General features: G+C 40.1%; 1 protein-coding gene across 2 annotated transcripts in view; it reads right to left on the reverse strand.

Annotated features, from left to right (window-relative positions):
- The window catches only part of DHRSX (dehydrogenase/reductase X-linked), a 161,062-nt gene that overhangs the window by 20,656 nt on the left and 116,559 nt on the right, over positions 1-23,847 (reverse strand). For both annotated transcript variants that reach the window (XM_030971022.1, XM_030971014.1), the window contains one exon: positions 9,179-9,386. In XM_030971022.1, coding sequence (XP_030826882.1) covers positions 9,179-9,386 — 208 coding nt within the window. The remainder of the gene's footprint in view (positions 1-9,178; positions 9,387-23,847) is intronic.

Below are 23,847 nucleotides of genomic sequence, written 5' to 3' on the forward strand. Positions count from 1 at the left end.
GAATGAGGCATCGACAGCCTCTCTGAGCAACCTGTTCCAGCACATCGCCTCCTTCACAGCAAAGAATTTTTTCCAAACATCTGATCTAAATGTACTCTTTCAGTTTGAAGTCATTTCCCCTTGTCCTGTCACTACATGTCCTTGCAAAAAAAAAGTCTGTCTATCTTGTAAGCTTGCCTCTGATGCTGGAACGCCACAGTTAGGTCACCACAAAGTTTTCTCTTTTCCAGGCTGAACTATCCTAATTGTCTTTGCCTTTCCTTGTAGGAGACATGCTCTATCCATTTAATCTTCCTGGTGTCCCTCCTCTGAACTCGCTCCAACAGCTCAATGCGCTTCCTGTGCTGGGGAGCCCAGAGCTGGATGCAGCACTGCAGGTGGGAGGGACCCAAATATACTCACAGTCTGTATGAGCTTATTTTCAACACTCTGAGCTCCAAAAACAACAAGACAGCTTTTTTCTTTCTACAATTTAATCATCTTAGGATAGTATATGACAAGTGACAGACTGTAGAAGACTGAATTTTGCATCTTAAGCTTGGCAGGCAACAATACTGAGTAAGTCTTTTCCTGAGCCACAGGCAGCCTCAGCATACTGCAGCTAGCTGCAGGGACGTGACATGGCTGGGCTGGGGCTCACAGTGCCTCTTGCAGCAAGGCCCTGGGAAAACAGGCCTGCCAGGCACACAGCACCAACTCTGGCCCCTGCTATTCATTCAAAAGGTAACAGATATACTAAATTGAGTAAAATATTGTAAGTAAGTTAAACTTGTAAATTGATAGTGGCTAGCTCCAAGACTTTGATGAGCAATTAGGAGATATGGGGAACAACTCAGTTTTTCAGACTGTGCTTGAGCCTAGGACCAGCAGTAGCATCTCCTTCCTATTCCAGTGACAGAAAAGTAGGTCAGCACAATGGGGCCAAATAAATACCACTATAAATCCCATCTCTGATAAGCTGTCCAAGTTCGTTCTTGTTTTATTGCACATTGCTCTGGTTTCATCCAAATCCTCTTCTGCATATGTTCTGTGTTTCCTGCAGAGTGCCTGGTCTGTGGCAATGTAACCTCTGTGGTTACTTCCCCTTTCCCCAGCACTGAGATGGCACCACACAGATGTAGTCATTTGCCCTGAAGAGATTCACAGACACAATTTAAACAGAATGTTTAAATATCTAATAATGTCCACAAACCACTAGCTCTTGGGAGATTGTATTAATGATGTATTTGTGCCACATCTAGGATCAGGCTCCTTCTAGAAAAAACGGGGACTAGAGACACTAAAACCAAAGTCCCTTCTTGTGTTTACCTATTAAAATCCACCAAACCCCAAGTATTTAGCTCGGAACATAATGAGAACAAAAAGAACCTCTGCATCACGTAGTATCTCAGTAGTCTTTCTAAAATGCAACACAGAAATTTGTGGCTTGCAATCATAATCATTATAGTCATTACCAAAGCCAGAGCTACTCATGTGACTTCTGAACTACAAGTTTTGATAGCTTATAAACTGGGTGTCAGATGATCCTGTTATATTAAAAAAAGAGTGTTTACTGTTTGCAGTTCATCCTCAAAGAGGAGATGGTGCTTGCTTCCCATGGCTCTCCCTTGTTACAAACATTAGGCTATTATAAATCTCAGAGGGAGTAGACATAACTGTTGTATTGCATTACGCATAACTACCCATGTAAATGCTTGGTGATATCTGCGTGATAAACTGTGGAGGCACACCATGAATTGTAAACATTTATGAGAAATGCATTTCATAAGTAACTGGGATTTCCTCACCCAGGGCTGCTCTAGTGAAGGCACACAGTAGATTATAAACATATATGAGAAATACATTTCATAAGTAACTGGGATTTCCTCATCTCTAGCTGCCCACGAGCACATTTCCCACTTATACAGGAAATGGTCTAACAGCTGAGAGCTGCCATTTGCAAAACCAGATTGATAGCAGATTACTTGTGCCCCAGATCTGAGAACAAACCTTTACAGTTCCTATTCTCTCCTGTGCACCTACAAAACCCTACCACCTTCAGTTCATTAAAAAAAAAAAAAAACCTAGAAAATTAACATTGTGCACCTTTGGAAAGGATTCACCTTAAACAACTTTATACAGCACAGACATCTACAGCTGAACTAGTCACCAGAGGACCCCTTTGTCATTCCAAGGGATAAACTGCCACTTGAAGGACTTAATTCAGCTGTCCAGCTGTAGATATTTATCTTAGGATAAGACAAGGTCCTGTAGTAGCAGTGACCATGAGGAAACCACACCCCTGATGCTGGCATTTATATTGCAGAGATTTATGAACCAGGAGACCTGTCAAAGGTGACTTCCAGGCGTAAATGCCATAGACCTCTAGAAAAGGGGATATTTTCTGCTTCTTGGTAGATGCCGACAATTTATGTCAACTTTTGAAAACTCAGGAAAACCAGCAAAAATTGTGTCTGTGTTGTTCATGGAAGAATTTCCCTACTTCACACTGAAAGGTTTTTCAGTCTCCTTCAATGACTGGTAACATACAGACTGTCATATTCAGAGAGGGGGAAAGGAGGGCTTGTATATCTCCAAAATCTCCTAAAATTATATTTCACTGTAGTGGATAGGGTCTTTAGGTAATGGGGCTCTGCAGTACAATTTTTTTTAGGGACATATAACTCACAAATAGCAAAGCAATGAGGAATTTAGATAGACCATATACATATATATGATTATGCAAATATATATTATATATATATATGTATATATATATATATAAAATATACCTGAATATGCACTCCCCACAACTTACTCTTCTGCCTATTCTTATTTTAATTCTGAACTGCTGCTCACTCATAAGCTAATTTGGAGGATTTTCCAAGGGAAGCCAGCGATCTTTCTCTTTAACTCTGTTTTCCAATTCATTCACATGGAAGACAGTAATTCCTGTTCCTACCCTTGCTGAATGGGTAATTTCACTGGGGCTGGGGTTCCTTCCTCTCTCTTTTGCTCTTTCTCTGAGAGATGGACTGATGAGAAAGAGTAGTGGCTGCTCTGTATCCTGCTGCCAGTGGGTTCAAGTTTCCAAGTAGAGTTATACTCCATGACCAGAAGGAAACAGAATTTTAAGCACATAGTTATTGACTTAGTACTTCTCTGATGCATGAGGAAGAATTACAGTAGTGTGATGCTATAACCCATAATTTAAAAGACTGTGCTAATATTCCAGTGGAAATTTCAAGGTTCTTTAATTTCCCAATCTTTCAGGCTTTATTTTGAGACTTTTACTTCAGAGACATCGAGGACATTTCCTTTTTAGCTGAGAGGAATAGGTCCAGAGTCCCTGATATGTGTTTGATCCACATCAAAATTATCCTCCTTTTTTGTGTTTTCTCCATTTTCAACAAGTCTGACTGGGAATAGATTACCACACAAAGGTATTAATCAAACACTTAGGAAAGTACTGCAAGGAATTGATTGATGGATGGAAAATGTCTTTCCTAACTAACTCTGTGGTTTCTGAATATGAAACCAGTTACAGATTACAGGATGATAGGTTCTGATGTGCTAACAGTGGTTAGGTTCATATATTTTCACAATTTCTTAACTGTTTACTTACTCTCACCCCAGTAAAGCAATGGAGGGACTATTTTTCCCACTCTTTTGGATACAAATTTAAATGCTTTCACATAAATAATCTTCCTGGGCTGTCAGGTTAAATCAGCAATCCTCTAACACACCAGAGTTAAGGATAAACCCTCTCTTACACAGTAAGACACACAGCTTCTGACATTTCAGTTGCTTACTGAAATGTCCAAAACAATTTCACACAGTGCAAGCATGGGTTTTCACATAGTGCACAGTGTAGTTTTAACCTGTTTTCCTTAAGACCATTTCCTGGGCTAAAAAGGATGAATCCTGCAGGCAATATTAGACATAGAGACAGTTTTCCTGTCATGTGAACAATTTTTAAAGAGGGAAGACAATCTTCCCATTTCACACTGTGAGAAGGGGAAAGAAAAAAAAAGAAGGGATGCTTATTTTAATTAAACAGCTAAAACTGCAGGACAGGATGTGAGATGTATCTCTGTGCATACCACTTCATTTTTTGCTTGCTCCATGCCTGTGTTTCAGCCTGTTCCAACTGGCACCCTTTAAGAGGAAGCTTGGGTGTGGTTTGGGGATAAATCACAGCAGCAGCTGCTCCACATAAGTTATAAACAAGAACTTCAACATCCTTGACTCCCTGTGATGCACTGTGACATAATCCCACCCATTTTGTGCTGTCCTCTACAGCAACTACACACTCCTTTGTGTGCCATACACTGAGGCAAGCAACACAAATCCTTCATTTTCCCACCATCAAAACACCCTGTCACAACTCTCAACGTGTCCCTCCCAATAAATATTTTAACCACTTAGCCCTTAGAAAACATGCAGAAAAACAGTGATATCTTGGGATGCAGGGGAATCATAGGTTCAGTGGAGACCAGGGTCCAGTGCTACTTATGTGTGCACTGAGGGCCAGCCTGCCTTAGAGGGGTCTGATCTGACTTGGAGCAGGCACACAGGGCTCTGTGTTCAGAGGGCTCTGTGCTCAGCAGTTACAATAAATAAAGCAGCCAAGCTCCATCCACATACCCCATAACAGGCAGGACCTGGATACTTAACCAAGTCCAGGAGTTCACATGCAAGAAAAAAAGCCCAGATCATCAGGATTTCGGAATTAAACAGTAGATTATTTACTAGCCTTCTCAGGCTGGTGTCCTCATCTTTTCCTCTAGAATCATTCTATGGCTGTACAAATAATAAAATACTTAATAGATGGAACAAAAGACCCCTATAGCTCTGAAACTTTAAATCCCTGTACCAGTGTGTAAAAAATGGTATCTGCTGAAAGACCAGTGTTACTGGATTCAAGCAGACTGTTTTCTTCTCTATGTTTTTGACCAGAAAAACCTTTTGTAAAAATTAACTGCAAATTATACGTTTCTGCAAGTTTTCATTTTTGTGAGAAAGGCCCAGATTAGCTTTATGTGAGGACCACACACTCTCATGCATAGAAAATGTTGATGCTGATGAATTGCTGCTTTCAGCTGTGGGATTTAATTACTCTCATTCTCTTACAGCTGGTGTTATTGTGTGGTGATGTGTTTGTCTTCTGACACCTGGGGGGTAGGATGAAATAAATTTACTAGATTCATAGTGCCAAAGGGACAGTTTGAATAAGAAATGCTTCAATAAGGCCTGCATGACTATGTCCTCTGGCATGAATGATGAATCCAGGTCCTTTAGATCTTGTTTTCTAGACTTGCTTACTGACTGGAAGCATTTTAAAAAAAAAGTTATAGGAAAATTACGCTAATGTTAAACCTATTTTGACAAGGTGAAGGAAAAGAATTAGTTTATATTGACTGATATCTATCTAGCCTGTGTTCCTGAAGCCTTTCCCTTCATTTTTACAGCCTGGCAGGGTCACTAATCCTACTCATTTTCAGTTTGTCAGTCAATAATCACTTATCTGGCACTATGTCTTTGGAAATGACAGCTGAGACAGAATCTGATGCAAAGTCTTCCTTCCACAATGCCTTCCTAAATACCAATCTGAGCTGGCTGAAAGGACCAAATACTCTATATCTGGTAATGACATGTTCACCAAGCTTGTCATAAACAAGGTTTTGGGGAATTTTACAACACTGCTATCTGTCAAATGTCTCTACTTTGATGCCATAATGAAGTCATATGAAGCAGAACAGTCCCTGTTATCGGACATTAATGAGAGTCAACTTTTTTGTTCTGCTCTAAGGCATTTTAATTGTATCACAAGCAGAGACCATCTGGTTTGAGGATGAATATTCAGTATCTGCTGCAGATGCAGAAATACTTGGGAAGGAAATGGTACTTCCTGGTTTCCAGCCTGCACACTACCCAGTGCTAAAGCTGGTGTGTTGCACACTTAGCTAAATTGCAGTTTGGTGCTCAATGAATGACTTATCAAGTTATTACAATCTCATTAATTAGCTGGTGTTTATTAGTTTGGACTTTATCTCTTCAAAAAGAAGATGAATTTATGTTAAAAATTACTAAAGGATAACATACTTCATTGCATTCTGCAGAAGAATGTGTCAGCTCATCAGGTTTTATTTACCAAAAAGTCATAGGGATAGAAATATATTTTTTTGAGTAATAAACATAATTTGTCTCTTGTGTGACAGGTGCAGTCCATGTTTATGAAAAATACAGAGAAAACATTTGAAAAGTGCAAATTTAGAGTACCACAGCAGACAATAACTTTTCTGAGAAAGAATTGAGCTGAGAAAGAATGAAAATGTTACTTCTAAAGGGCAGACACCAATTTCACAAACTTTATGACTGTCACCAGAACCTTTAGTTTGGTCTATCTAATTTCTACAGGAATGCCTCTCACTGCAACTAGTGGGGGCAAGACCACCAAACTGATTTGGCCAAGACTTTTCTGAGCCATATATAAAGTCTAGAAGATAATGCTTGGCAATTTTATGAAAATCAAGCTTTTAATACTTTGAGTAACTTATGCATACGTATCATGGCCTATTTACAAGGCTGCAAGTCTATTCATTTAAGTACCTAAATATCTTGAGGCAGCTCCAAGGCGGATGTTGAGCCGACAGCCTTGTCTGCCACACTGAGCTGCCTCAAACATGAGCAGCCCAGCAAAAGTGGGGGCCAGGCTGCAATCCCTAAAGGTATTTGACTTGAACATGACTGGCACCAGTGCTGGCAGAAATGCATTGAAAAGTAGTGGGGGCTCTGCCAGTTTATTTGGAATTAAATCAAACAAGATGTTGACTCTCTCCTGAGGGAATGCAATGCGGTGCATTTCCTCACTGAAGCTCTCTGGGCTATGCTGGCTCTCAAGAGGGCCATGTTGCAGTGAGTGAAGCAATTTCCAGCACAAATTTAGAACCCACTCTGGAATACTTCAAGGTGACAATAGTTAGTTAAGTCAATATGATTAAAGAGCTATAACCTCATTTTCACTGCATTACTGCCGTAATCCTAGAAGGAAGATTCATATAAGTGCTCAGGAACAAAATTCCAGAGGAGAAAAAAATCCATGCTACCAACAATCAGCTAATATTACCAGACAACTGAATTTTCTTGTATTTGTTTTCTTACTTTTCTCGGGGGAAATTTACCCTAATGCACGAGACCAGCACAAGACTCACACAGGCTTGAATGTTGAATACTACAGCCCTCAGTAGAGCACTGTTAAAATTGCCAGGAAGGCTTTCAATGTGAGCTTCTTGTGGAGCTAAACATTTCCTTGTGATGCCAATCATGGCACTCCTCTGGGCTGAAGTGCTCCCAAACACACAGATATATCCTAAGCAATAAGCAAAGAGTACAAGTTGGAGCTCAGAGGTCTAAGGGAGGATGGGAAGAGAGAAAATAAGAATTTCCCTCTCCTCTGGCTTTTGGGAAAAACACATTGAGTGTTAGACAAAAATGTGAAAAACTCAACCTCAATAACTGAAGCATTCAGATATCCAAAGCTGAGGTTATTCTGACTCAGAAAGCAAAGCTGAGGTTATTCTGGCTCAGAAAGCAATTGATACATTTGCTTTTCAGGCAGTAAGGGCATTGCTCTTCTATACAGATCAGTATGTCTGTCTGTCATCTATTTCAAGGCAGAATTTCTTTTGAGCAGTATCACATCCAAAGAAGAAAGAAATGATGAGGAGCTGTCAGTGGCAGGGCTGTTAGAGTTGTAAGAATGGGAATCCCTCTTGTGATAAATCATTTTAAATGTTCAATAACATCCAATTCAGTGTCTAAACATCATCAGTATAATACAAAAGTGTCTCCTGGGCACATCAATAAAACTGGGAGGGATTGAAAGCTGCAAAAAACAAGAGACTTGAAACTCACTCTCAGATGCAAGAATTTTGACTCTCCAGAGGAAATTCTAAGCACAACTTAAAAATCTACATGAAACTTTTATATTAGGAGGGTGAAGTAAGTCCAATGAAAAAACACTGCCACTCAAGACTGATATTTAAAATGGCAATCACAAGAGGGAAAACAGGTTTAATGTACATGGTTTGGCAAAGCTGCAGTCTGCTTCTTTAAGAATGCATTACAGATTATGAGCATTCTTGTTACCATTTTATTGCAATATTCAAGGTGCACTCAGAAGAATCTATTTTTTTTAAATATGGGTTTATTTGTTTGCATCTTATTTTACAGTCACTCTTCCAGCCTCCAGTTCATTTCTAAAATGAAAGCAACTGATATTTCCATATCAAAGTTTAAAATTAATTTGCTTTGTGGGACATGCTCCTTGATGTAAAATACTTCATTTTAATTAGGACATTTAATTTTCTCTAATGGAATCAGGTTCCATTTACTTAATCCAAAACTACTCTCTGAAAGAGCTATAAGCAGTACATTCTCTCAGTACAAGCCCTTCAAAGGCCTGTGTTCATGAGGAGATTTCACCTACAGAGCTAAACTGATTTCAGCTTAATCTACTTACACTCCTACAAAACATTGCCCATAACTGAATCTGCCCCACTTCTGGATCCATTTTGTTAAACAACTTTTTGTTTCCTAGTGCAGATCAGGATTGGATAATAAAAAATCAAGTACCATTAAAATTATGGGTTAGAATGAAAAAGCTAATTAAAAATTGTCCCACCTCACTGAGCACAAGTGTCTGGACCCCACATCCTGGAGCACAGCCACCTCCCACTGCCACTTTTGTACAGCTTTCTTCTTCCCTTTGCCCTCCTCTCTGTAACATGCTGTGTACATGTAGACCATGCCAGATCATGTCTGCTTCTCTTTAAGAGAATCAACAAGTAATTTCTGAGGAACACTTTGCATATTCTGGCTCCATGTTAGGGTGATGTCCTGCCCCCATGCACGCACAGAAGCACGTGGATAGATCAAGGCAGAGATTACCAGTGCATAGGCAACGACTGTGACAGGCATTCCCTTTCCCTACCGTGGCAGCTTGCTCCCGCCATTTAAAATAAATGTTTGTTTGCTGGAAAGCCTGTCCTTATTGATTTTGTACATCTCATCAGTGCAGAGAAATGCAATAAATACTGTACACTATTATAAACTCTGAAACACCTTCAGCTCCAGGCCAACTGCAGATTTCACAATGCAGGGGCACAGCAACAAAATGATTTTAAAAAATGAATACCTTGAAAAATAGCCAGGCTGTCATCCATTTGACCACTTTCACAACCCAAAAGACATGCTTGTAGAGCTCAGTATTCACTACTCCAGGGTCTACTACATTAGCAGTCACATGGCTTCCAATTGCAGTCAGAAGATGCTGTAGTCGATAGGTAAATAACACGAGGGCAAGTTTGCTTTGGGCATAGGCTCCATGGGGTGAATACGAACATCTGTACACAGGAGAGAAACAGAGAGGGAGATGCATGTAAAAATAACCAGAAGGAGAACAGAACTGCACAAACATCAAATGTACCACATTTTGCAATATCCAGATATACACTGACTCGTCAGAAGAAACAGCTTATCACTGTCAGGCATGTTGTTTACTCAAGTCTTGGTGATTATTCCATCAGACACCAAGTCTTATTTATTGCAGGGAAAAATATTAAAATAAAATTATGCAATACCTGCCAAAATCTCTCTGTCAAACTCTTTAAACCAGAAATGCTGAGGCATCAATCTCTAGGCTATCATCACCTGGAGGCCCTTAAACTTCTCTCCCCTCTTTCACTCTGCTCTTTCCAAACATACACACGCCATTCCCTGTTAAATCCATGACTGATCATACTACTTGTTGCTATTAATATTTTTACTTCATCAGAACCTACTAGTTGAAGGCTCCTGTGTTGGAAACAGTACAGATGAGTAAGGTACTCATTGCAGCTGCCCTGGTCACACACCAGATTGTGCACAGCTAAGAGATGGATAAAAAGATAGAGCAAGGAGAGCAGCTGCAAATGTAACCATAGTTTACAGGCCCTATACAGCCTCTAAAGTACAGATGGATGACAGGATCTGTGCCAAAGAGGTATGACAAAGGCACGCAAATTCCAGGAGTTACAGCAAAACATTACCTGTTGAGACTCCTGTGCACCTGTCTCATCTGGATGTCAAATAAATGTGCCTTTCTTTCAAGTAGAGCTTTCTAGGAACTGCTGAGTTGAGTTTCATTGCATGCAGGCAGTACCTTTTTTTTTTTTTTTAAATAAGCAGGCTATTTTCAGGCAAATTAGCAGGTATGTCACTTAAAATGCTCTTCCTGACTGAGGCCTCAGCACCACTTCCACAAATTCCTATGCCATAACAATTCACTCCTGTAATTACCCCAGCCTCTCATCTAACCTTTTTTGTGCTAAGCAGAACCAAAGGGAAATGGTGGCATTAAAGACAGCTCAGAGGCAAAGCAGGCAGGAGCCTAAAGCAGCAGGCTCCTGGGAGCAGTGGAACCACTCCAGCCCCCATCCATTTTGCCTCTGCTAAAGCCCGGGGAAATGGTGCTGCTTCTGCTCCCCATGTGGACTCAGGGGTTAGGTCCATGCAGCAGCAGAACCTTAACCTGTTGGTGAAAGGTGATAAAGGGGCACCCACCCAGGAACAGAACTCTCTTTTCTCGTTCCTTCCTTTTCCCCAAATGTTGTCCTATCTCTGTGGTGGCAGCAGGTACAGCTCCATCCTCTACACCTTCACCCTAAGTGCAAGAAATGTCCAGACTAGGGATGCTCTTACTCTGCAGGAAAGCCTGCCCTGTGATTTCTGTGGCTGTTATTATGTGCAAGTTTTTTATTTTGAATAAATAGTAAACATATGAATTCATTTTGTTATCTCATTCTTATTGACTATCTTATTTATAATATCCTGTGCACTTCATCACAGAAAGCCCTGGATGTTAAGAATCAGGCTGACTCTCTACAGAGGTATAAGGCTACGGTAGCAAATAACTGTCCACGTTATCTGCAAGGATTCAGAAACTTGGAGACACCACAGTAAATAATACAGCTTAGCCACAGGAAGTAAAAAACAACAACAGACAACAACACTGAACCTCCAGTGCATCTCTTTACTTTTTTCCTGTCTCCTTTTATGTACAAGCAAATCACAAGCAGTCTACAAAACCATGATATGACTTGAGAACTGAAAAGGACAGCTGATCACAGGTGGCTCTTGCACCAACCAACAGCCTCAGCTGTAGCGTGCTGGATGAAATACCTTCATTATCATAAGGATATCACCTGCACCTTTGGGCAAAATGGGCTATTTAGAGAGTAAAGAACAATCACTGCATGAATATAAAAGTGATTTGGTATTAGTCAGGAAATTGCAGTTGCATTTTAAATTCAGTAACGTCCATGCTCTGATCTGAGACACTCAAAATGTCACCTTATGCTTCATGCATATTCCAACCCCTTTAACTTGAAGGACCAGATCCTCAGCTGCTACAAGCTTCTCCTGTGCACAGCCACGTGGGGCAGAGCTCACACTACCCATGGGAAGCAGCCTTCATCCCCAGCTGCCTCCGGCAGCCAGCTGGCAGCTCCCCCTGGCACTCCTCCATCAGCGCCACCATTCCCCACTGAACACAAGCTGGGGCACGGGACGGGCTCCCGAGCTGAACCAGAGTGATCTTGTCTGGCAAGTGGCTCGCAGGGAAGCAGAGCTGGGGACTACTCTGACTTGTTCTGCCTGGGTCTAGCTGGGCCTTCAATAATCTTCAGATGCCAGGCAGGAGGATGCTGAATGCTCCCCATGACTCCCCATTCCCACATTTTGTGTCAGGGCTGTTTTGACTTACCTTGTGGCAATGAAGCATGAACTACAAGGGCTGGATCCTCCAAAGACCTGCATTTTGCATAGGTATGTATGTCAGAGAAACATGAGTGCTGAGAAGATATAAAAGCTACCCAATCAATGAGGAGGCCTTTTATATCACAGTGCAGAGATGCAAATGATCTGCAAGGCAGCCAGGAATCAGACTTCAATAAAATAATATAGATATGAAGAATATAAAATTAGACACACAGAGCAAAAACTTTTGGCAGAGGCCCTGCAATGATTAGCTTTTCTTTTCCTGATTTCTGTGTGCATGTTTTTTGCTTTCCAGGAATCTGACATCAATGGACTACATAAGACAGAGGAATAACACGACACAGAACTGATGAAGATATCTGTTGAACAACTGTTTTTTGTCAGACCCCATTTTATTAGAATCACATTGTTTAAATGACACATTGAAAAAATAAATCAACACTGGTTATTTGATTTCATTACATCCAGTGTTGACTTTATGTATCAGAAAAATAGGCGCCTGAACTTACACCAAGATTCTGTCTCCTACATACACACATGTAGATTCACAGAAGGGTTTGGGCTGGAAGTTTAAAGATCACCTAATTCCTCTAACCTACCATAAGAAGAGACATCTTTCCACCTAACAAGATTTCTCAAAGTCCCAAACAGCCTGGCTTTGAATGGATGGGGCATCCACACTGTCCCTGGACAACCCATTTCTGTGCCTCACCATCCCCATCATAAAAATTTCTTTCTCTTGTCCAATCTAAATCTACCCTCTTTTAGTTTAAAACCATAAAATGTATTCCTCTTACACATGGAATTATCTGGCTTTAAAGCCTATGCATCTAAATCTAGCCTCTCTTTGTACTTTATGCTCTGTATGCACATTTTTTACAATGAATAAACGTATAATTCCATCCTAAGTAAAACAATATTGACGTTATGCATTTCCACATTTTCTGAAGGTTCACAAGTGCACAACTCACTGAATTAAAAGTACAGAAGGAGTTAAGGCAGGCAGAATTTAATTCGCTGCTTTGAAATCTCTCCAAGAGAGCACCAATACACAAGACCTTCTCCTTCCTTTAAAAATAATGTTTTATGGATTTTATACTGATGAATAAAGAGTCAGGTTAAAACTGGTTCTGCATTTTGTGTCCAAATATTTTTTAGCAAAATTCTTACTTCTGGCTTAAGATATTTTGCAATATAAGCTACAGCTTTGACTTACTGCTATAAAAATTCAGGAGGAGAAAAGAAAGGGATTGTTTTGAATTTTTGCAAGAAGAAAATAAGTAGGTATTCCATTCTAGAGTTAGTGCCTTGATGTTTGCTGATTATTTTTTTATTTCTTCTCTTTTTTTTCTTTTTTTCTTTTTTTCTACCAAAAGCTGATTAGCTGATTTTGCCACTTATCTCTATGGTGCTGTCTCCAGCAGCAGTTTCCCTATGGAATGTATTTTCAAAAAGTAATGAGAAGCCAAATTTCAAACTGAAGCCTGCAGTGGCTAATTAGGTGTTTAAATATGGACTCAGCTGCTATCCCAGTTTGAAAACTGAAATAATGTTTAGCATATCTCTTGGCAGTCTTGTTTCTCCTCAGGCTGGTTTTAGTTGGTCTGTTTTCTACAGTGGTCTCCCACTTAAGTCAGATGATCCCATGTTTAGCAAAGAGGATTAAGTGAGGTCAGGGTACCCACTGAGCAACAGGGGAAGCTGCGCTGCTCAGCACAGATCACTTTCTTTATCCTCCTGTGCACGGGGCTCTCTTGCTGCTGTCAGCTTTGCCACCCTCACTGAGCGCTCCTTTCACATTGTGCACACACCTAACAGACATCATGGACTCACGGACAGCACCCTGTGCCCCACCACAGCTCGCTTGAGCAAAAGGCTCAGAGGACCTGTGACCATCCTGGCTGGCACACAGGTCAGTTTAACCCAGCCAGGGCTAGCCCTGAAGTTTTCCTGATGTGAACCTTTCACAATTGTCTTGCATGTCATTCTCCTCTCACCCATCACCGCTCCCCAATTCCCAGGGTGTTAATTTACCTGCAGGGCAGAGTGCACCAAGATCAAACTGCAGAGAGCCCAGCTGCTATGTGCTCCATTAAAAGACAAGTGATGCAAAACGTGGCTGACATGCTGGGCTTTTTAATGAAAGGCCACATAAAATTTCAATATATGCCTTAGGATGAATCAGGGAATTAAGCAAAACATAGGCTTGCTGTATTAAGATGACTAAAGCTTCCTAATGATTTATGTATTAATCTTGCAATACATCATCACCATTGCTTAGTCAAGACTATAAAAGTCTATTATTAAACACTCATGAGGCTTTCACAGTCTTAAATTTTCTTTCTTCAGGCAATGCAGCACAAGATTTTTCAATTTTTGATAGATTTTGCAGCTTATTTTGAAGCAGGTAGGAAAATATATTGGAAAATAAACATCTTTACTGTTATCATAAACAGTTTCTTTCTTTTCTCTTATGAAAAAGCTTGAGTCCTAAATATTGTTCATTAGATTAAAGCAGGCTTCCTGGCAGTACTACATATATTTATCTTGTGAACACATTTTCTGAGTCTCATTAATTGTGATTTTTCTCTCAATAAAAACCAACCAACCAAATAAACAAACAAACAAAAAACACACACACAAAGAAAAAAACCACCAAAAAAAACCCCAAAAAAACCAAACAGAAATCTCAAATCTAAGTTATTAACTTATCTACTTTTGAGATGTTGCTGCAGTTATGTTTTGTACAGCAGCTGTCCTGTTACCAACTACTACTATAGGCTACTGCACAGTCACTCATCTCATGTATGACTGGACATTTTGTGTGCTCCTGAGCAACTCCTCATGTACATTTCTTCAATGTATGTGATGTATAACCTTAAAAAATCAATTTTGGCAGTATGCATATAACAGTTAAGGTGGCTGAAGCATAAAACTTGAGTGAATAAGGAACGCAGTGTTAGGGACTCCTGAAGATCCCTGATGACCCTGTGATGAACTTGTTCAACAGGAAGGCCACCAGAACAATACATGAAATTAGTGGTTCTACACGAGGTAAAAAGGAAATCTTTCATGTCCTAATTTGTGGCATGGGGGTTACTTAAGCAGTCATAGGCCAGTGGCAGAGCAATCCATCTTGCCTTTCATTCCTCTTCCTGCAGTGAGCTCCTCAGTTCCACATGTAGCTCACACACAGCTCTGGACAAATCCAGGCTTTGGCTGGCATCTTTCAACTGTAGGAAAATAACATTTTTCCTCCTAAAATTAGAATATAAGGATAAAAGCCCAGAGCTGGAAAATGCTCCCTCTCTCTAACAGGTAAAATGTTGGTGATGGTCTCAGTAACTGGTATCTCAGCAGATCAGTGACTCTTGCCTTTTACTTAACCCTCAGTGCAGTAGAAGCCACAAGCTGGAAGCTGGGTCATATTTTGGTTTTTGTTTCTTTTTTAAAGCCATGCTTCCAGCACTTCACTATATAAATACGTAGCATTCCATGAGTAGCCCCTTCTAATAGCCTTTAGGAAATGCAGAGGGAACAAAAATTAACTTACTGTCTCTTGAGGACTACATTTAGTAAAGAAATGTAGAATGTCTCTATTTTAAAATCATTTATGAAAGACAAAATAAGCCAGGGCTTGTCATCCAGGGTGTTACTGTCATCCAGATGGAATCAGAGCATCATTTTTCATTTGGCTGATCCCTACTCCTAATGGCAGGAGGTGAGATGCTGAGAGCTATTCTGATCTGCTGAGATTGGCTGTGTGCAGCTCAGTAGCTGTGTGCTCAGCATATCTCTCAAATGCATATAACATGAACTCAAAGGCTGGTCTTCTCAAACTCTCACCAGAATCAGTACCTTTAAAAACTCAGTTTTTTTCTGTTTGTGTACAGTTGGTGTTAATTTCAGGTATTTTGGATTATTTTAAATACTAATGTCAAATTCAAGTTGCAATTACTGAAACTCTATTCTTCTAGGAAATATATTACTATATTTAGAATTATATAAATTGCCACTTTTCTACAGTCAGGGCATTTGATGCAGTGTAAAGTATGTGCTAACAGCTGAAGTATCATTTGACCATAATAGTATCCTTTCATTCAATTAAAAATCTCCATTAAGCAAATGAATGAGTAAATATACAAAAGGAAGCAAGGGTTTGCATTGCTTTACCTGAGAAAAAGATCTCAGCTTCAAGACCTACCTTCTGGGTCTTCATGACCGTTTTGAGGGATGGGGAAACAACAAGAACACTTATCTTTTCATATTATCTCTTGGGTAGTTTGGATTTCAGGTTATTGAAGATTGCCACACATCTTGTAAGACTGTCTATAAGATTATAAGTGGGGGAGGTACTCTCCACCCACTTGTGGAGAGCTTCCTACCTCTCCTGCAATAGAGCTTTTAAGTTGAAGGAAGTAATGGGGGGTTTTATGGTTTCTTTGCTTCCACCAGAATGCACATAGTACCACAAAATCCCCAGCAATAACTTGAACAATCCAAGATATTCTTAAAAAGCATCTTGAAACCAGTGTAGACTTTTGCAGATGAGCTGCAGTTCTGAGCTTTTCATTCTGGGACTCAAAAGGAACTGTAGGTCTGAATAAGCATAATGAGGTGCTGCCATTTCAGATCCAGCACAGTTCACCTACTGTGGTTGCACCTTTTACAGTAGACTATGTTGGTGCATATGCAAAGATAATTTAAGGTTTAATTGTGGTGGACTCAACCCACTGCAGAGCCTTGGATTTAAGGAGGGGCTGAATGTGTTCTGCAAGTGCAAAATTAACCACACTGAAGGACTGGTCTGTCTTACCGGAGGAAATGTGCCTGCAAAATCATTTTCCCTTTGAGATATCTATAACTACTGTGCAGAAAATGCTATGCCATGAATATTTGTTCATAGAAATAACAAAAAATTAGCAAGTCTGGCACAACATACTTTTGAAAATCAGTTTCTGCTTGTTGAAACAATTTAACAACTTGTGCTTTTTCGAAGTTTTCTTATGTAGTGAGAATAGGAACATCACAGCTTCAATCTAAGTGATAAAAGTGACTAACTCCCCAGTTAAGTTATGAGTTAAGACAAGGAACAAACTCATAAAAAAGACAGTTATTTGTTAAAAGCCGTTACAAGAAGCCTTCTTCTCAGTTGGAAGACCTTCCTAGGTTAAAGAAGAGATACAGCTGACTGCCAGTAGGTACCAGAGGAATTAAAATGTGGACGTATTCTGCATCCACAAAATGACTCACAGCCCAGACACAGCATAAAAGGCTTTTGCTCTTGTGAGACTGTATATCAACAGCATCACTCAACTACTGTCAGAAATAAGGTGGGACTTAAATAAGCTTTAAATATGAAAGGGGCCTGTGAAGGGGGAGGATCTTATCTGAGGAACATAAAAATGCCAACTTGAGCAAAACACAAAAACCTATAAGAAAGGAGTAAGATACAAAGCAGTCCACAGCCAGCATTGCAAAGTGGTTATTTCTAAGCACTGTAAAGGACTGTGTTAGCAACCACCTTCTGCACCGTTTGGCCTTAGAGCTGAGTTTTGGGTTCACTTTATAAATTTCCCAACACAGTGTCACCCTGTAAACAGGGATCTGTAATAGAAAACCAAGCATTTCATAAGAAGGGGCATGGCATGGCCTGGGACCAGAATGCTTAAGACCTCTTGCACTTGCAGACATGCCAGAACCTAGTGAAATCTGGCAGGTTTAGCTTTCCAGGAAATGACAAGAAGTTTCATGTCCTGAAAAACCAATACAGTCACAGAGCTGCCCTGCCCCAGCCCTCACTGAAAAAAGAATGTAAAGAAACTACTCCTTTGGCAGATTGATTGATTGATTGATTGATTGATTGATTTTTTGGGGGCAATTCAGGCATTGAACATGCCCACTGCTCCTTTAACATCACTGTTAAAAGCTCTTGAGCTTCCCCTAAAGTTACTGTGAGCCACAGTGCTCCTCAGTCTCTGTCCCTCTTGGGAAGCTGAGATTTTGCTGTGTACAGCCCCTCTCCACCTCTCATGGCAAGAAAGGCTGGGCTACAACAGCACCCAACACAGAATGAGAACAGAAGAAATGCAGCAACAAAGCTACAAATGTATCAGACATTCTGGCAGTATTAAAATTCCTGGGGGCTAAAATATTTTGTGAATTTACAAAGATTCATTTTACTTAGAAAGCATAGTTTTCATGACACATTTTTTATCAAGAGCTTGATTTAATCAAAAGACCAATTTTTCTCCACAGGTGTGGGTTTCAACTGCTTGGTCTGCTTTTGAACAGATCAAGTTCTCCTTTGCTAAACAAAGAGGTTTGGGATGAGGACTAGAGAAAAGGTTAAGAGTTAACAAATCACAGAGGCAGAAATCTGCCTTCAGCTCCCTGCACGATGCCTCATAATCCTTAATGCTTGTGGCAAGACATAGAATGTATGGCTATGAAGAACCAGGAGCAAAGGAGAGCTGATCCTGGAGGGGGTTTCTGGAAGCTGAGATGGTAATTTTGACCATTTCTCTTAAGACATTATTCCAGAGACTTACAGGCATGTGTGCCAGCCTTCCTGCTGCTAAGCAGCCCAAAGGGCAACTCCACTGACAAGATACAGAGAGGATGGTGATAGTTAAAGCAATTGAGAGAAATGCTTAAAACATTTGAATAATCACCCAGGACCAGAACTCCAAATTTCTGAGGTTCTTTCAGCCTTCATGAGTCTTTTTGCCTGCAGAAAGATGTTAAACTAACCTTCCCCTCTCAAGGGTAACAAGCTCTCTCTCTGCTCCCAGTTCTCCAAGTCCCTTTTGCTCTCTCTATCACATGAATGCAATACATTAACTTTAAATTACCATAGAGCCGTCTTGCCTCTCTGGGAAACAGCACATCTGTGAGAGCCACTGTCCTGAATGCCGTGCAGAGCTGGCTTCTCCCACCCAAGCCATGGTGCAGGGAGAGACTGGGCAGAGGAGCACCCATATCTCACATACTTCCCAGCTTGCTGCTATTTTGAACTAGTTCAGAAATACCATGTCCTATTAAACCAATAACCATTATTAACAATCCTTTGTGAAGAACATTAGTTGTTTTAGATAAAAAGGAATTTAACTGTGAAAACAAAGTAGCTACACTTAATATCCCCAAATACATGTAAGTCTGACATTACCTTTGTGGTATCAGCGTTACAGTCTGTTATTGTTCTCCATAAGTCAATCAACCCTAAAAGCATTTTGATTAGACAGAATGAAAATACATTGATGAATGTAAAATGAAAGCTTTCTGAAGCTGGCATCCTGACTTAAATATTTCTTTGTCATTGGTTGCAGGAACAGATAAGAATGGATAAAACACTTGATGCATTTGAGTTAGAGCTCTGTCTTTTGAATTGATGAATTGGTCTGCTGATACAGTAGCCCATTTATTTTTTAAATTAATTTATAGAATTTGAGATCTGTGCCTTCCCTAGAACACTCATTTTCCAGGCCAGTCAATTTTTGCAATTAATGCTAATTGCTGCAAACACAAGGGATCATTTTGCAAAGCAGCAAATCCTTTTGCATTTATACTGAAAGCATTTGGCAAAGAAGGACTTATGTGCATGGAGTAAGCATTTAAATACTTATCATCTAACTCTATTCAGGAAAACTTGATAACCTGGAAGGACATGTCTAAATGCATAAAGCACTGTACTGCAGTTGGCATTTGGTCCTGTGAAGGCAACATGATTTATCTTGCAAATAGAACCAGAATATGCAACTGAAGACATCATGCAGAAGCTGCTTAAACAGCTGAACTCAAACAGAACCATATATTCCATGAGTTAAATAAAACCTATGATAATATGTATCTATCTAATGATCTAGAACGATCTTTTATGATTACTATTTCTGTATTTTTCCTAGCATTTTATTGAACAACAGTCCAGTGACACAGCTTTTTATATGTTATTATGAAAGACTTCTGTACTGGCTAAATTGGATTTACAAAAAAGGGGTAATAATGAAAATCTCTCCTACTTCCTTTTACAAATTTTCCTTATTATATAAAAGAATAGAAATATATCCAACAGTGCTATGCTACTACTATGAAGCTGCTACAACAGCTTCATATTTGTTTTGCTTGAATTTAAAATGGTATAATTCCAGTTCTTCCAATCAGAGAGAATTAAGAAACTTTAAGTGACAGATCAATGATGAAAAGCCACTGAAGGAACTAATTGGGTGTTTAAAAAATAGAAGCCTTTAACTGGAAAAAAATGTTGACTCATCAAACCATTCTTAGTAAAAAGCCAATCTATTTTACACAAATGTCCAGCTTAAAAAAAAAAGAGAGTAAAAAGAAAAAGTAATATGAAACTGATGGAGATACTTGAAAAGGATGGATGGTTTAGAAATTAAAGGTTGGGAGTTTCAGTTTTATTGTCATACTTCAAAATCTGAATACCAAAGTACTCATAGGGATAATTAGGAATATTTTTAAAAAATTATTTTAGAACACTGAAATCAAATGTTTTGGTTTCAAAAATGGATAAATATTTTCCAACAGTAATTCAATATCTTAACTTTCGGTTGCTGTTAATGGAAAATATTTTCCAAGATTTCAGTAATGCTGATAGAAAAAATCCTTAACTTTCTGCCCAAACTTAATACTAAATTTTTAACCAATAAACATCACATACATGGAAGAAGACAGGATGAAGGACACCCCTCATCCAAGAACAGGAGATCTCCAGACAGTTTACTAGCCAGATTTTCCCATCAGTACCTAACACTTCCTCTTACAGTTCTTTGTTCTCTGCCTAACAGAGGAGATGAACTGGAGCTGCCTGGTCTCTCCAGAATCTCCCTAGGTCTAAGGCAGAGCTGTTTATCCTATTTTACACCAGCTAGGACACACACGTGGCAGCTGGGAATTTTGCAATTCTTTTCATTTAACTTCTATTGTCTCTGACATGATTCATGCACTAGGGCTACAAGGAAAAATACAGAAATTATATCTAATATATTATATTCAGCTTGGAGAGTTTCAAAAAAATCAGCTCCTTCTGCAGTTGGAGAGCAGAGGAAAGGGGGCAGGAAAGTGTGACTAACTGTTCTCGAATATACAAGAGATGTGAACCAGAAAAGGAGCTGTGTTACTGTGGCTGGGGAGTTCATAGATCTGTGATTCACAGCATTACAGGGCCCATTTGGTATGCAAAAAGAGAGGATGATGAAAGGAATAGTTAGTCATGGAGAAAAAGCTAGACAGAACACACAAAGATGCTAACCCCTGGGAAAGGAGCATATTCAAGTGTGATCCACAGTCTGGGAAAGGGAATACGGTCTTTTTTTCTTTATTTTCCCCAAAATACCTTCTTGTTTCGGTAGGTAGAGCATTCAAAGGAGTGTCCTACACCTCAGCCTTGAAAGAGCACCACGAACTCAAGCCCACCTCAATCCAAGTGGATGGTATACTATTCTCCAAGCGTTTGCTAAAATCAGACAGCCGTATTCTCTCACGACCATACTTTTTTCTCCTCTCAATTTAGAAAGTATTATTAAAGACAGGCAAAAGAGGAGAGAAGGCTATGCTGGCTGTGCTGCTGGAGCACACAGTGTACAATTCCTCTGCATGGAATTGCTGAAATCACCCCTGTGGAAATGCTTGCAGATAGGTTGTGTTTCTCTTAAACTTTCACCTCCCTGAAAACAGTCGTGTTCAAAGTAGGGATGAAGGGGAATGATTTGCCTCAGGGATCCCCTTGTCGACTCATGTGATTGCTGTTGAAAATGGTCTGGATCTAAAAGACCACAAAGGCGTTTGAAGTTCCTCATATATATCCTTCAGCAAAAGAACTGGGAGAACAGTCAGTGCTCTTGTGCGTGTGCGTTTGCATTTTCAATAACACACATGAAACAAGCTGTGCCCTGCCTGCTTGGAACAAGCTCTATCCTGCCTTGATGCGCCCATGCCACATCTCTTCCACTGCTCTGCGTGTGTGTGTGTGAAGAGGAGGGGCAGGAAGGGGGAGAAATGGCATTCATAGGGAAGAGATAGGAGAGGGGCTAGGGGAAAAGATGAGAGGAAGATAAATGGAGAGGAGGAGATAAATTGGTGGGTAGAAATAAGACAGCCTCAAAGAAAAGAAAAAAAGAATAAATAAACAGAGGGAAAGGGCAATTTAATCAAAAAAAGCTCAAAAGACAGAAGAAAAAGCAGGCAAGCATGAAGAAAGAGACAACGAAGGAAGGAAAATAATGCAAAATGCAAAAAGACAAAATAAAATTATCCATCCCACTGAAAAGAGCTAACCAGAGCAACATGGGATAAATCAGGTTGGTAAAATGGCAGGAAACAAACTAAAGAGGAAACATGGGGGACAGTATCACCAGCTTCATTTAACACTGTTCATGGGACAGGCCTTCCAACAATTATTTGTTCTGCAGTTGCCCTGTGGTCTCTGATATGGATGATGGCTGGTTTCAGATCAGATCTCTCAGCAGCAAGTACAAGCAATGAGGAGACATGTGTGGGAGAAGGATTCCACAGAAAAGTCTGTGATAAAGCAGAGAACAGAACCTCAGTTTACTGTCTCTTTTAAGGCAAGACAAGTCTTCTGCTCTTCCTTCTCTGCCATGCTTGATGGATGAATCCTAGCTCCAGTACTGTCACTCACCTCCAGTCAGGACACTAGCCCTACTAGCATCTAGGAATAATGGGACAAGAGGATGGTAAACAATTCAGCCTACTGCCAGCAGTAATTTCCCCAGCACAGAGCACATCCCCCATGACTCCAGATGGCTTTTGCTGCTTTTCTTCTAATTTAGGACTACCAGCCAACCTGGGAACATACACCCAAGTTGTGAAATGAATTATGGCCAACTAGTGCAACTCAAAATAAAGAAGAAAAAAAAAGAGTGGAAAATTTTTAGAATGGTTTCCCATTCACACAAACAGCAAAAATGAGATATGGCATCACCAGGAAACTGTTCACCATGGATGTCTTTACCACATGCATTAAATCTGATGAATGTTGCTCTGAATTACAAGGCATCTCCAGGGCCCCATGAAGTAGGCAATGCCTGGCTCTGATATCCTCCCAGCAGTGTTCATGCTAAACCCCCTGCTCACGCTGTAGGGACACACTCAAACACACAAGTGATCTCACTGGTTTTTGCAGCACTCATTATGGTGATGTCAAACTATTTGCCTGAGTGGGGGCTTATTGGCAGTTAGGCTGAAAAAATACACAGGAGCATCTTTTTACATCTGAACCAAGGAAAGGTTTGGACCTGAATTTACAGCCCACTCTGGGTTTCACCAGTGTGCATACGTGCAGGCACCACTGCTACCTCTGAATGATTCAGAGCATCTGTGTGGGAATGAGCAGGCAAAACCAGTCAATAGTCTGTCATCTTTTATGGTCCTCCTTACATCAATAAAGTTGAAAGGTAAAGGACACAAAAGCTGCAGGTAAATCTCATTGGTATATTATTATTCTTTATGTCAGACTGGTCATGCTCTTGCTCAATCATAACTTTCCAAACCAAAACATTTCTGGTTCCTTTAAAATATGAGTTAATAATGACAAATCAAAGATAGGGATGATCCTAAATTAAAGAGGCACAGTACAAGGCCGTGCTGTAATAAAGGAAACTACTGCTATCTGTAGACACAGAACAGTCACATTTAATTCTGCATTCCACACTTTAGCCCAAAGAAATACTAATCCCCTTAGCCCCCTTGCATGGTGCCATCGAGCACATGGCCATCAGAAACAATGACTACACACATCAAGTGAAGAGTAAGGGTAATTTCCTGTGGTTGTTTTACAAGCAAGAGATTAAATTGTGACTACCCTGCAGAGGTTTAAACAATGGCTTGTAATAAAACTGATGCCATAATATGTAATCAGAAGTTTGACATGCCTAATGCAGCATTCATATGTAAAATGTCTGCAGTGGAAACAGCCCAGCCCTATAATTTCAGTCTTTCTTCGGAAATGAAACCTTGGGCCAGGTACCTCTGATCACCTGCTGAAGTCCCGGTCAAAGGATGGAGACA

The sequence above is a fragment of the Camarhynchus parvulus genome, chromosome 1 (genome assembly GCF_901933205.1).
Source record: "Camarhynchus parvulus chromosome 1, STF_HiC, whole genome shotgun sequence".
Taxonomy (NCBI): Eukaryota; Metazoa; Chordata; class Aves; order Passeriformes; family Thraupidae; genus Camarhynchus; species Camarhynchus parvulus.